Below are 14,384 nucleotides of genomic sequence, written 5' to 3' on the forward strand. Positions count from 1 at the left end.
CTAAAGGAGAATGAATTGCAGAAATTCCTCCTTCCCCACCACCCAACTGCAGAACCCGGCACACAGACTGAGGAGGTAACTCAAATGAAGCTAAGGAGAGTTTCAGAAGTGTCAAACAGCAATGCCACATGAAAGCTTCCCCGAAGTAACAATGTTAGTTAGCACACGTGACACTACGTAAGTGGCGTACAACTCCTTCTCTGAGTTAGGAACAGGAATGGACCATGGCACAGACACGACAACCAAAGTTAAATTAATATAAAAACTGCAACATAATTAAAGAAATTACAAAGAAAAAAATCAGATATAAAAAACTTAACCAAAGACTTGCACAAAACACCATAGTAAGACATCAGTTATTCACTTTCTGAAACTAAAGTTCTCTTTAAAAAACTGCAGTTGCCAGGTTCACTAGACAAGACAGAGGCTATTGACTACAAACATCCTAGCCCTAAGCTCAAGTTTGCAAGTCAGTACCTTATTTTTCTTGATGAATGGCCACAACTTGCCCTTGGACTTGCCACCAAACTTCGGCTCCGATTTCCCATCCCCTCTGGAGTTTGAAAGGCTGGATTCGGAGACAGTCCGCTTCATGGGCTGAGTGAAGTCCTCAAAGTCCACATCTCCTGGAGGCTCGAACCCCGATTTAAAGGCTTCTATTACCATTTGTGAATCCTGAAATGGGACAGATCCAGTACAAAGGTAAATACCTCAGATGAAGGCTGTCATCAAATTGGTGGCACAGAAGACCAGTACAAGGACAAACAAGGTTGCCTTCAAGGGAAACAACCTTCACAGGGACCAGTCTCATCCTGGCAAATCGACACCCTCCCAGAACTTGGGATTGAGATGAGTTTCTCTACTTTCTGCTCCAAGATCAAGGCATTTTTCATTGGACCTATTTTCACTACCATAATGTGCTTCAAAAAGATGCACAGAGAGCATTAGCCCACCAAAACAAGGCACTCTGCCATGTATAACTGAGTGTTCCCAGATATTTTAGTGGCAAGTGAAGTTAAAAAGCAACAAGAAACCCAGCCTGTGTCAGTCAGAACATGCTGCAACTGAGATCGTAAACGGCCACAATCTCAGTTTCAGAATAGAACACAAAAAGGAGTCTGAAATAACACAGGTGACCTTTGCTCTCAAATAGTCCGTAATTTGTGTTACAAAATGCTAGTTCCTTTTGCAAAGGTATCACCGAGACCAGTCATTACTTAAAATACCAACAGATAAAAAAAAAAAGACTACAGTCTATTCAGGAAAGCGAACCATACACCACTATCATTACAGCGTGAGTCATTGTAGCTAACTGCAGAGGATGCTCAGGAAGAGCAAATTCAGGTCTCCTTATTCCAGCCTTCCACGAGCTGCAGCCTGACCTCAACCCAGCGACCCTGGTTTGTTTCCCATGAAAAAATCAAAGTTCTGGTACAATTCCCTTGTAATGGCTTTTTTTCTTTTTTATGTCCGCTGGTGAAAATGCCCAGCAGCTTATTGTTAACTCTACTTACTAGAGGACAAATCCTGCTTCAGTAACTGAACAGATAAGTGACTCATAACAAAGTTGAGGTCCAGAATTGCTGGGCATGCAGCTGTAAGCAAGCTTCTGGAAAGCCCCAGTAAATGCTCCTGTCTAACTGACCTCCAGTGACCACACTGGCATGAGTTACCCGGTCTGTGCTTGTGAACGTAGCTACAGTAAGTGGCAGGAGTTTATCTTCCGAGCTTTATCCTACAACTGCAGCAGCCCAGGGTCCCGCGAGCAGCCAGGCACCCTGGTGCTGCAGTGGCTGGTAACCCCAGTGCTGTCATTAAAGCCTTGTACCCTTCTGGTGCCACTAGGAGCACTAGATGTACGCTCTGCAGTGGTTTTGCTTTTTTTTTTTTTTTTTTTTTTAAATCAGAAGAAAAAAATGAATCAAAAACCAACAGATACCATTTTTCTTGTTCAGGCTTACAAGCAGTTAATTATACATAAATGCAGATATGGACTTCAGCTTGCCAAATGCATCTAATGGCCTCTGAAAAATAAAATAAAAAACATTTCTACTTCTGATGTACTCAACTTCTTGGGAAGGGAGCTTTTTATATAATACTGTTCTAACAGTTTTCGCTCTAAGATCATTAGAGGAACTGTGCCACAGCACACAAAAATCTCATTAGCCTCCAGAGAACAGCACCATCATTCTACTCGGAGAAAAAAGATGAACTTGTTGCTTTGAAGGCATTTCACAGCTTCTGCTCATGTCCGTAGGTAAAACAGTGTTCACAAAAAATCTAGTGGGATATAAACTTACTCAGAGGCCAGACACAATTAAGCAAATCACTGCTACAAGACAAGCTTTGCAAAAATATCCAGGGGATTGCGTAGCAAATTAAGGCTTGAGATCCTCAATCTATTAGGTGCACTGTAAAATTCAGACAGAACTTTTGAAGGAGGTAAAACACCGCTTTCTCCGTCATCTCATCCCAGTTTGGCATTAAAACTTTTGTAGGTATAAGCATTTGAAGGGATTTTAAACAATAAGCATGAAGATGAGATGAAGAAGGAAGTGACAAACACACACGAGGTTCCATACAATACTTTACAGGCTTTTCATGCTATGCTTAGAGCCTTTCATTTTTTTTCTTTTCTTAACTGTACAGTGTTCCTTCCATTTCGTCAAAACATCCTTCCACTACAATGGAGCTAAAAATATGCAGCATGCTCCATATATCACCAAGAGATAATGTCATAACAGGAACTCCCAGATCCGTAACAAATTCATTCTATCTGCTGCTGGAGCCTTCAGAAGCCAGTTCTGCCCAGGTTCACTCAGCAGTCACCACAGCTCACCCTTGCAATGTGACCTCTGTGTTATTAGAAAGGGGACATGGAAAAGCAGCATATTTATAGCTGCATTAGAAACACAAGGCTAACGAGCGTTCCCAGCTATATCCAGCCAGTTTCCATTGATATTACTGGGAGCTGCACACGCTCTGGTGAGGGCAGAAAGCAATCCTGCTTGCACAGTTGCCAGTTCCCTAACTAAGCCTGAACAACTGGCCATTTTGCTAGGGGCATGAGGCAGAACTTTGTCATATTGAAGCTGCAGAGAATAATTAAATTATTCCATATATTGTTCTGGTTCTCAACAACATCTAATGAAATAGAGACCCTGAAAAAATACAGTTTGCCAGACTCCTGCTACCACCTACAGAGCTGGCTGTAGAAAGGAAGCCTGTTGCTAGCAGCCTGCACCTTCACAATTACAGATTGACTATGGAAGTATGTCCTGACTTACTGCAGAACTACACAATCTTGATCAGTGGTTCACAGATGCCACAGGAGTCCCTCCAAAGGTCTGTGTTTGTAATAAACCTACCTGAAGCTAAAAATGGATTATCAGAAAGCTCAGAGATACCCACACGAAGTGCAAGGTTGTGCCTTTTTTTTTTTTTCTCCCCCTTCTTAAAACAATAATGCCTTTCCATCGGCTGGTAAGGTTTTCCTGACAGCAAAAAAAAGTTGCAGAACTTGCAGGTTCTCACACCCTTTCAGCTAGAGCTGACTCACATTTGGTACATAAGGTAAAGCACTAGAATCGGTGCTTTCTCTGTAATTATTTTCTTTCTGACCAATACATCTTCTATACTAATTGTGGCTGTTCCATTTAAAGCCCTGGTTTCTGAAGTTACCAAAAAAAGAACTTCCATTTACCTCTCCACTTCTTTAGCAACTCTGTATGTGATAGCTGGACAAAAAGAGTGAAAATAAAACCAAAGAGTACCAATAAGGAGCTAAGTAAGAACTCCAGATGCATCACTGCCTTTTGTCAGTACCCTAGGCTCTGAGCTCATACATTTCAAGTTTGGTGATACTGTACTTTTGTTTATGATTACCAGATCCTGGAGATCTCCTCCCAGCTGGGTAACACATGTCTGTGTGGGCTCAGAGTTTCACACAAAGCTTTTCCTGCTCAGCAGGCTCTTGGTTTTGCTCACCATTGTACTAGTTCTATTATCACCAGCTGTCCTTGCATTCAACTTTCATGGAATCTGACCTCATTTACAAAGCTGACTACAGCTCAGATCTAGTGACTTTCCTATCCAAAAATGCTCAGGTTCAAAAAAGGTGAGCAAAGGAGAAACCCTTCAATTTGGGCTTTCAAAGAAAAGAAACTGTTCTGACAGTAGTCTAAGAACTGAAACTTCTTTCTTAGAATTTTTCTTACAATTTCTTACAAAAAGCTCTGCTCCAGAGGTTGAAAGTCCTTAATGATATTTTAAGAAAAGAAGAAACATTTATGGACAATCTGTTTTCAGACAGAACACACTAAACCCTTTGTAATTGTTCAGATGTAACAATTTTGGTTAAATCCATTTTTGTTAGCATGGTGTTTTCAGGAGAACCCTTGGTTTTCAATGCTCAAAATACCTTTTTCTAATGTCATACTTGTGCATGTAAGCCAGCAGTCTGACTTATTTCTGTGCAAGAGAGACCAAGTTGAGCAGAAGATTCAGTGGTGGCGGTGAAGCTGGTTCCAACACCTAGCTTAAGTGGTTTGTGAGTTTCTCCTCAGACTGTGCTTGAATATCTGAGTAGGATAGGCCTAAGAATGAATCTCTCCTCAACACAATCTTCACCATACAGCACCAAGAACTGTACCCCAAAGAGGGTGCATTGTTCAAACATGGGAATCTGTTCCCCAGCTTCCCCTTCTCCTACCCCAAAACAGTAACTTTCAGAGTCCTTGGTTTCTCATGCTGCTCTCTGTGAGAGCAACTGCTGAGCAAAAAGTAGGGGATTCATTTCAAAACCTCAGCCTCAGGCTTATGCTGCCAATTAACTGCAGTCTCCAGGCTCTGGGCACTGAATAGCTTAGAAAAGATTCCAGTGAAAAAGATGTATGGGAATTTCAAACAGCCAGCAAGACACATGCTGTTTGTATTTGAAGCACTAATGTGATCCATGAGAAGGGCTGAAAGAGGAGGCAGAGACTTCATTTACAAAGAGAGCAGATCATTCTGAAAAGAAAATAGGAAACACATTCACCCTTGTGCTAACCGTACATCAGCAAGCTCAGCCCAACTCTTCATCGGCCTTCATCAGGAAGGCTTGTTTTTACTCCGACAATGACGTTCAGAAATCAAGACTTGTGAGAGCTCATTTACAGATTTACAGATTGCTAGCAAGCCTCAATTCTTCAAATAAACAATTTAAAATAGAAATTTTGCCAGAGTTGCTGCAATAATTTATGTAGCCATTACTTTAAATAATTCCATTATTTTAAGAGTAACAAGATGACATTCCTGCAACAGTCCATTTGCTATTAGATATAGAACCCATCTGAATAAGAACCAGTGATACTTCAAATGATGTCCATCATTTTCCTTATTCTAGACTGAAGCCTTTTTTTTTTTTTCAATAACAGTATTTCAAAAAATCATTATCCTATCAAAAGGAAAGAATATTCCTAAAAGAAAAAAAGCATGGCATTTCCAGATGGTAAGAAGTCTTAGGAGATAATCTACCTCAGACAAAGCAGTCTGGGACAAAAGCCTACCATTTGTTTTAGTTCTATGATTATAAAGCCCTCACACTGTGGTTTGGACCCAGGATTTGAATCTCCATATACAAAGCGATCAGTACTAATGACAGCAATTAACAGTCCAAGCAATATAACACTTACGTTCTTGTGATCAATTGATTCTGCAGCTTTTGTAATTTCATCCAGACACTTTCCAATGATAGGGATCACTTGGCGGTCGACGTCTGCGAAAGTTTTCATGGATTCACCTATCCTCACAATTCTTCTTTCCTCCATCTCTTGTATTTTCTAAAACATTAGATTTCATTCAGATCAAATATCGAGAGTAGCTTCACAGTTTCAACCAATTTTTCTCCCCAGCAAACACTGGCTGCTTTAAAAATGCATGGTTTAACTATGTTTTTAAGAATAGACAAACTAGGACAGCTGTTCTCATGAAGGCAGCAAGTGGTATCATCCCCTCAAACATCTAAATCCCACTCTAAAAGCAATCTGTCACTATTACTGAGAATTTTTCAATTAACTTTTTATGCTGAAAAATGCTGATTTGTCAAAATCCCAGCTTTAGATGTTTGTAAGAATGGTTCTTAAGGCTGTTAATATAATTTCCGGAACAAGAAGTTCTCTTCCATTTTCCACAACATGTTGTGAAAGCGCTCACCTTCGTTCCACTGGAGAATCCAAGGGAACAAAAAAAAAAAAATTTCGATTTCCCTCCTTCCCCCCAAGAAGGTAATTTTTGGTTTATGGGCATCACACATTGTTCACATGAGTGTTTCTCAACATGTGCTCCCCGTTACTTGGTGGATTCAACACCACAGCCTCCAGCACCTATTCCATGGATCTCTGATTTAGAACAGAGGCAAGGGGGATGTAGTATAACACTGTTAAAACAGATTATAAAACAGGATACAGAAGGGCATGAACAAGAACTGCCTGTTTCACATTAGACTGCAGGACTCTTCCTGAGTATTGATAACTTAGAAATCCCCATTACCTTGACTAACACACAAGCAACAAAATGAAAAATTGAACAGTTAAAAGTTGTGCTGTAAAGAATTTCTGTTCTTTCCCTTATTTCACCATCTATGAAAAAGTGATAAAGCTTCTTAGAGCACTGGTAGTGAAAAGGAAGCCTGCACTACTTCAAGCATGCTCATCTACAAATCAGAGTACTTTCCAGATTTAGGGTTAAATACAAATATACCGGAAGAATTTAAAATATGATGCCATGGAAAATTTATCTCAAAATACTGGCTTGAAATACAGTGAACAAAAGAGAAGGTGTCCATTTGGCTGAGAAGCTACAGTTATGGATAAGAAAATGCTTGCTTGCTATGCAAGTATCCGTTACTTCTGATCAGATGCTAAGCATGTGACATTTTCTCCCTTAAAGAGGTTGTCTTTTCCACTTCTTGACTCTCATGACCCATTACAATGGAACAGTCATTTAGAACTTCTGTTCTATGACATTAATCTCTTTGTTCAGCCAAGCACACGCTCAGATCTTCAGTCAGAACAAAAAAAGCTATCCAATTTGTACTTTCTCTACAGTCTTTCTTTAGGCATGGTAAGACACACTCAGCAAGCGTGCTTAAGCCCTTTGACATTCACTCTTGAGTTTAACTCCCCAATAATTCTGCAAACATCTGTGAAATCTGATTTCAAAACAGGTTATAAAGACTGCGAGGCTTTACAGATGTAAGGATGCCCAGCTGCCTCCTGCTCCAACAATGCAAATAATGCTCTCATTCCCCAGCTGCATGGACACAAGAGTTTAATACAGAAAATTGTAACAATACCAAGGACGACTGTAATCTGTCATGACAATTCAATGTTGCCTTCCTCCTAAGAGAAAGGCACACTTACATACCCAAGCTCTCCATCACTTGGGTTAGCAGACTGTGTACAAAATTTGCTAACAACGACAAAACAGCCAAAGAATAAAACAGGATCGTAGAATCAGGCCAACATGCAATCCATCCCTTTATTTTTTTTCACAAGTATATGAGCTACTCTAGATCAGTGCCAGCAAGTCTTACCTGGAAGATGTTTGGTATGTGTGTGTAGTAATGATCATGCTGCTCACTGTTGAACTTCTGTAGAGTGGAACAATATTCTGCTTTGCTGTCTTCTGCCATTTGATGTCGCAGCTGGGCTTGCTGTCTCGCCTAAAGAAATGCCAAAAGTAGTTTATAACTTCCACTACATGGAAATAAATTACACTGCATTACTCCTCATCTTACCATCCTTACCAGTAGGCAGCACAGAAACATTAGCATATGGATCTCTGAACACTTACACTTATGGCTTACTCCTATACACAGATGTGTGTGAAACATTTCATCTACTTCAAACACAGGTCTGCAGTGTGCACCCCAGGAATTCAGTCCTCTTTCTTCTGTTAAATGTGGCAGGGCCTTGCCCTCTGTTGAATTGACACATTCCTGCCTGTTCCTATTTGGAATTTTCGGTTAAATTGGTCAAAATCTGGCGTATGAAAGACTTGTGCTCCTAGTTTGCCTACGAAATGATAGCTCTCACAGCTCAGCTTGCATCCTCAGAATGAACATCTCTAGTCGTTTGCCATCTTCATAGAACAAACCTGCTGCCACAGATCTAGCAGAAGGCAGTGCCTGCTTCCTCCAGCTAGTGCGTGTCCCTTTGTGCTTGGAGCTGCCACCCTGTTTTTGCGTTACAATATGTTAGTTCCATCAATCATTTTGCACTCCATAAACCGTCTCCCTTCATACTACATGAAGATACAACCTATGACTAAACACCACAACAAGTTTGCCCCTCTAGTAGCCCCCTTAGGGGCAGAGGCTTTCTGAGGACACTTCGGGACACTTTTTCATCCCCTGTATGCCCTACTGGCTGGCACCTGCTTTTCTCTACCGAGCTACCTACCTATTGGCTAGCAGTATCTTTTAGAGAAAGGGGAGGGACAAATGGTTTGTCCGACTTCACACCCTCCAGCCAACATACTCATGACAAAACATCTCAATTTGTGTCCCCACTGTACTCTCTGCAAAGTCCTTTATGTGCACTTCCTTGAATAGAGCTGGCACACTGTGTGCAAGGAAAGGGGAGCCCAAGGAGCAGCTGAAACATGATTACCTTCCTATTTTTACCCACAGATCATTTGCTTTGCTACCCAGCATAGCTGAGCACTGGGCAACTACCCTCACTTCTTGCCTTAGAACAATCTGTCCCTGATTGACCCTCCCGTACTTTCAGATTACTCTCCTTACAGTTCTGCTTCCCAAGGCCTTCTGTTCTGTTGTCTGTTTCAGTGCCCAATATTATTCCCTTGCTGTCTATCCCATCTGTTTAATTTAGCTGCCTTTTCCTTCCTTGCTGCTGGTCTTCATACAGAAACTCTTCCTTCCTTTCCCTTCCCACATGGCTCCCTGCACCTACCTGCCTTCGCTCCCTACCCCGTGGTCACTTGCTGAGCCTCTCCTCTTGTGCTCATTCACAATTTGCATCCAACCATCCAGAGCCGTTTTCATTCAGCTCCCACACAGCCCCTCACACTGCCACCTGCCCCAGCAGAACCTGCTCCATGGCTGTGGACCAATCCTTGCTCCAGTGAAGCCAGCAAGAGCCTTGCCTCTTGGCGTTGTATATCTAATCCATCCTGTTTGCGCTTATTTTTCAGGCACTTGAAACCTTGTCACCCTCTGCTGTCTACCTAGCCCTGGAACAGTCCTGCAAGTATTCAGCAAATATTAGGTTTTGATCACTCCCTCAAATTTCAAAATAGCCCCTTTAAGAAAGGAGAGAGAAAGACTGCTTAAAAAATTAGTTAAGAGTATTTTTGGGTGTTTCAGGGAAACCAGTACAACAAATAATTTTAATACATTCGAAGAAGTGGACTCCCACTGAAAACAGTTCAGAGAGGGGTTAGCCTTTGAACTGTTCCAAGCAGACAATAGTTTCCTGACAATAAATCCATGAAATACCAAATCATGGAACATTTTAGTAATCATAACTGGAAGCTAACAAGTTCTGCCAAAAGGTTTCAAATCTCAATTTGAAAAGAAATAGGCTTTTCTTCCACTTGTCCAGCTCACACCTCTCACCTAATAATTTATTTTGCCTCAATTCAGCTATTTCTTTTGCAAGTGCAGTCAACTGAAGGAGTTTCCTAGATCTCCTTTCACATTCTTTCTACAAAAACAACAATTCAAGCATAATGAAAAAATGCTGGGCACTAAGTGCATAACAGGAGATGAAACAGTAGCATCAAATGGAAAAAGATTGTGACTATGACCAAATAAATAAATCCAGTATAAAAACTTGCATCTTTGCCTGTTCCCCAAGAGTTTTAATTGTCTCTCCCTCTTGCAAAGGAAGCAGCATCGGGAACTCTACCTGGTGCAATGAAATTCCAGCAGCCATATAAACCATTTTTCTACCCAAGTGCTTGATATGATTTATTGAACCTTATCATCCACGCACTCATCTATAGCTATGTTAAACCCGAGTGGAAAACAATATCGCCTTGTACTACGAACACAAACACACGAGCAAAACAAAGTCAGCCATGGAAAGCTGACAGCTGGAAGAGTAACGTGCGGTTGTCTCCCAGCCCCTTCCTCAAGTCCCAGCTGCCAGAGATCAATATTCATTTGTGAGGCCCATTCTCCTCAGCTACCTAAGAGCAGCCCATTGTTTGAGCTGACTTCTATGGAAGACCCAGTCCTTCTTAGCTTTTTTTTTTTTTTTTTTTTTTAAATGTAGTGCAACTCAGGAATTTGTCCCTTGACTCTATTTTTGAAACAGAAAAGCAAGAAATTCACTATTACACATTTCCAGTCAGAGCCAGCAAACATTAAGCCTCCAGAGTTCATTCTCATGAGCAAGCTCACTGGTGGGGTATGGTAACCCTGAGCTGAATGTATACAAGAGTAGATGCTCTGTTTCCAAAACTATCTTACTGGCCCCAAATAAGAGGAGGCAGCAGATGAATAAGTAAAATTGGGTACATTCCAAAACCAAAAGTTTTTGTATGAGAGCCCCAGTGATGTTTTGTTTCTCCTGGCCATTTAATGCATTTGGCAAACTTCAAACTTAAATATTTTCCAATGAGGTATGTTTCTTAAAATAAAAACATGAAAGAGTCTACATTTTTTTATTACTTCATTTGAGTATGTCACTTACTCTAACATCATCACTTCTAGTATTAGCAGAATTACATTTTATAAGTAGGCTCCTGCACTCTGCTGAAGCATACAATGATAAAAATGAGTCAACGATGTTAAGTGTCACATTCAGAGCAATGGATGCAGTGGCCTGAAGCTGCACAGTCACAGGAGCTATTTCGGGAGTAATTTACAGTTAAGCTTCACAGAAAATTTATTTTTATCTTCTTCACTGCTCACTTCTGCATGCAAACAGTTTCAGAGAAGATACTTCTCAGGCTTTTAGAATTAATGTTAAAATATTTGTTCTGAACAGCATTTTCAGGAGAGAAGGCTTTGGAATACCCAGTTTCTGGAAAACCAGACCATGCCTTCAGATACGGGGTGATGCAGCTTTCAGCTAACGCACACTCTCCTTTTTACTGTGCAGGGAAGATCAAGCAGGAGCTTGGATTTCTAGCACCACATGTGAAACCACAATCCAGATCAACAGACTGCCAGGTCACTCTTGGTTAAAACAGAAGTCAGGACTAGGTACTTGTAACAACACAAAAAAAAAAAAAAAAAAAAAAAAAAAAAAAAAAGACAAAAAAAACTCCCTTTGAAAGGAAAAATGAGTGAGGTCACTTTCAGCCTCATGAAAAAGCAGAAAAGGGCATTTAAGGGATTTGGGGGGAAGAAAAACATTTTGCTTTTCTTTGCAAAAGATACTCAGATCTTGTACGCACTTGTTAAAGAAATTCACATCCACCCCCAGAGCACACCTTTGTAACCTCTTTTAGTCCCCAGATAAACATGTGCATATACACACAACCTCCCCTCCAAAGTCTATTTTTGTTATGGCAATTCTTCTCTGAACTCATGTGGCAGCAATAAAACCAGAAGGTCACATACGCTACTGCACTTCTCATCAAGAAAAGCGCTCCCAAGAGCGAAGGACAGCCCAGTATCTGCAGCACCATCAGCCCTGCAGCAAGTATATTGGTAAGCTTAGAGCTTCCACTGCCATGGCAATTGAGATCTGAACACAATCACACCAAAGCACTATTTTCTGTAACTTAGAGAAAGATATAGGTGAAGGAAGCAAAGGAGAAAGAAAAAATACGCTTTCTGCCACTTCAGTCTTCACTACAGAAAAGAATGAAGGATATTTTGCTGAGAACAATTTCTAAGACACATTCCAGAAACAGCTAGAGACTCAATGGACACACTGTCTTCTGGGTTTACACAGACAAAAAATGCAGCCCCTCCGGGCTGTTATGGTGGGAGTGATATGAATAACTGAAAAGGGCAGAAAAAAGCTTTGGCTGCTATTAAGCTGATCTGCACGGAGTGGAACAGTTCAGCTTCTCAGCCATTGCTCATGTCCAGAATGGCAGAGTTTCCAGTCAAAACTCTGGTGTAACTTGCTTTCTTCTGCCCCCTCTTTTGAAAAACACCAACAAACCCAGACAGCATGTGAGATGCATCACTGCCAGGCCACTGCCTGCCAAAACAGATCTGTCTTTGGTAAATCCAAGATCAGACTGAAACGCAAACACAAAAATCCCCCCCTCACCCCTCGTCGACCGTCCAATCCCTTCAAAATAAGTTAATGATAAAGGCAGACTCAGAAACACTTCACCAATGTCAGGAATGCTTTCAATTGCTCACAGATTTTTCAGCTGCGGGCTCTGACCCTCCCCACCCAGCCAGGCTCACATTGCTGCTCTCTGTTGCGAGCAGGCACTATCACTAACAGCAGTGGGGCGTCTCTTGGTAGCAGCAACACTGGCAGCATTTGCAGAAGCATTAATAACAGTGGGAACTCTGCCACGGACTTCAAAACAGGGCCAGGATTTCAGGCTTTGATTTACATAGCCTCCAAGTCAAGCCCCATTGTTTACTATTTTACAATAACCAGTTTGGTCTCTCTGAACTGGCACGCAAAAAAAGTTTCAGAATTTGCTTCCCTGAAAGCAAGAAGGCAGAACGGGACGTGCGAAGTAACATAGGAAAGGAAGAAGAAAAATCCTTACTTTTAATATTAAAAGGATGTAAAAAAATCATCTTCATGACAACCTGTGAATCCTTGAAATCCTTTGGTCAAATAAAACACGCAAACAAGCAAGAGGTGATGGGATAAAAAATCTTCATGGTCAGATCTCAGGGACAGTTACCTGGTGAACCCGTATCCCACCTCATTCTGCCAGGTGACCGAAGCATACGCTAATAAGAGATGTACTAAAGCAACAAACCACCAAAACTCTAAGGAGAAGGGTGGGCCACATCTAGCAGAGCTGAGAGCGCAACACTAAGCACCCTGCACAAGGCTCTTGCACAGCTTTTTTGTTAATCTGGACTGGTCTCAGCTGCACTACTAAAAAAATTAAATAGCAACGAGGACTCACCTAGTTGTGTCAGTCAGCTTTATACCCATGCCACCAGTCCTGCAACTGCTCCAAGGCCCTAGCAAAAAGACCCGTGCCTCAAATCCAAAATTTTGTCTCCTTCCACAGCCACTCTCACATCACAAACACCAAATATGCAAGCTGCCTGGGTGACCAAAGAGTCAAATGGGCAAGAGAGTCAGACGGACAAATCTCCACCAGCAGCCTGCCACACAGCTTGGAGAAAGCCAGTCCCATGAGGATGCTTCAAAAAGTCTGCTTGATTACAAAAGAACGAGGTGTTTGCACAATAGGTAGAAGAATATTTGGAATTGAGGCAGGAGGTTACCAGAGAGGTGTCTGGAGCAGCGGCTGACTTTAAATGATTTCTGGAGACCTGTTCAGTTGTACTAACATAAGCAATTAAGTTCTGCAGTGTATAAATGTGAGTATGGAATATAAATAATGGAACTTATTTCAGGACTGTATAATACATTGCTTAGATCATACTTTGAATACTGGGCATGGTTCTAGTAATCTCTCTCCAACAAAGGTTTTATAAACACTGCCAATGCAGGATGAATAGTCAGGGCTGAAGACAGTTACCATATGATTCTGCTAGCCTTAACGCCTCACTTTATGGGTACCACACATTCACTTAAACTGAACAGCTCACAAACTTAACAGCCAAATTCTGAGGTCTCTGCTACATTTTCCCTTAGTTCTGACACAGCTGAAAAGCTCTGTCAAAATATTTTTGACAGAATAACTACAGACAAGCTTTCTAACCATATAGCATAAACTAATTGCTCTGCACGCTAAGAATTCCTACGCCTTGATTCAAAGGGTGGTTGATCCTTAATTCAGGAGTTGTTCTTAAACCTCCCCTTCACAACCCCCTTTTTACCTCCGTGACTTGTTTGCTCCACTCAGCAATCCACTACCCAGTAGGGCTGCATTGTTATGAAACTGTCAAATTGCTACGCAGGGCATTATTGCAGACGGGTACCGCTAAGAGGGAACACATTCAGATGGATTTCCTAATCCTATACTAAAACTGACTGGCATTTTTGCTTCTTGATCTCTTAAGACCAAATACAGTGTCTGTATGGGATACATAAGGGTATTTATAGTTTCCCAGATGATGCTTCTAGGGTCATTAACTCTTCATAGACTAGAAATCAGAGCTCATAAATTAGTCATGAGTCCAAAAGGGAAACAGCTGCTGTATCATCTCAGCGTTGCTGATAGCAGGTTGTAAACAAGGCTTATTCTACCAGAAACGCAAATGACCCTCCTGAGGGACTTCCTACATACTACAATGCCCATTA

The 14,384-nt window shown here is 41.3% G+C and overlaps 1 protein-coding gene across 14 annotated transcripts in view; it reads right to left on the reverse strand.

Annotated features, from left to right (window-relative positions):
- FNBP1 (formin binding protein 1) overlaps window positions 1–14,384 on the reverse strand; it is a 94,424-nt gene that overhangs the window by 25,492 nt on the left and 54,548 nt on the right. For all 14 annotated transcript variants that reach the window (XM_032200432.1, XM_032200444.1, XM_032200442.1 and 11 more), the window contains exons 7-9: window positions 7,577–7,705; window positions 5,676–5,822; window positions 478–675 (exon numbers count right to left, since the gene is read on the reverse strand). In XM_032200432.1, coding sequence (XP_032056323.1) covers window positions 478–675; window positions 5,676–5,822; window positions 7,577–7,705 — 474 coding nt within the window. The remainder of the gene's footprint in view (window positions 1–477; window positions 676–5,675; window positions 5,823–7,576; window positions 7,706–14,384) is intronic.

Source organism: Aythya fuligula, chromosome 19, assembly GCF_009819795.1.
Source record: "Aythya fuligula isolate bAytFul2 chromosome 19, bAytFul2.pri, whole genome shotgun sequence".
Taxonomy (NCBI): domain Eukaryota; kingdom Metazoa; phylum Chordata; class Aves; order Anseriformes; family Anatidae; genus Aythya; species Aythya fuligula.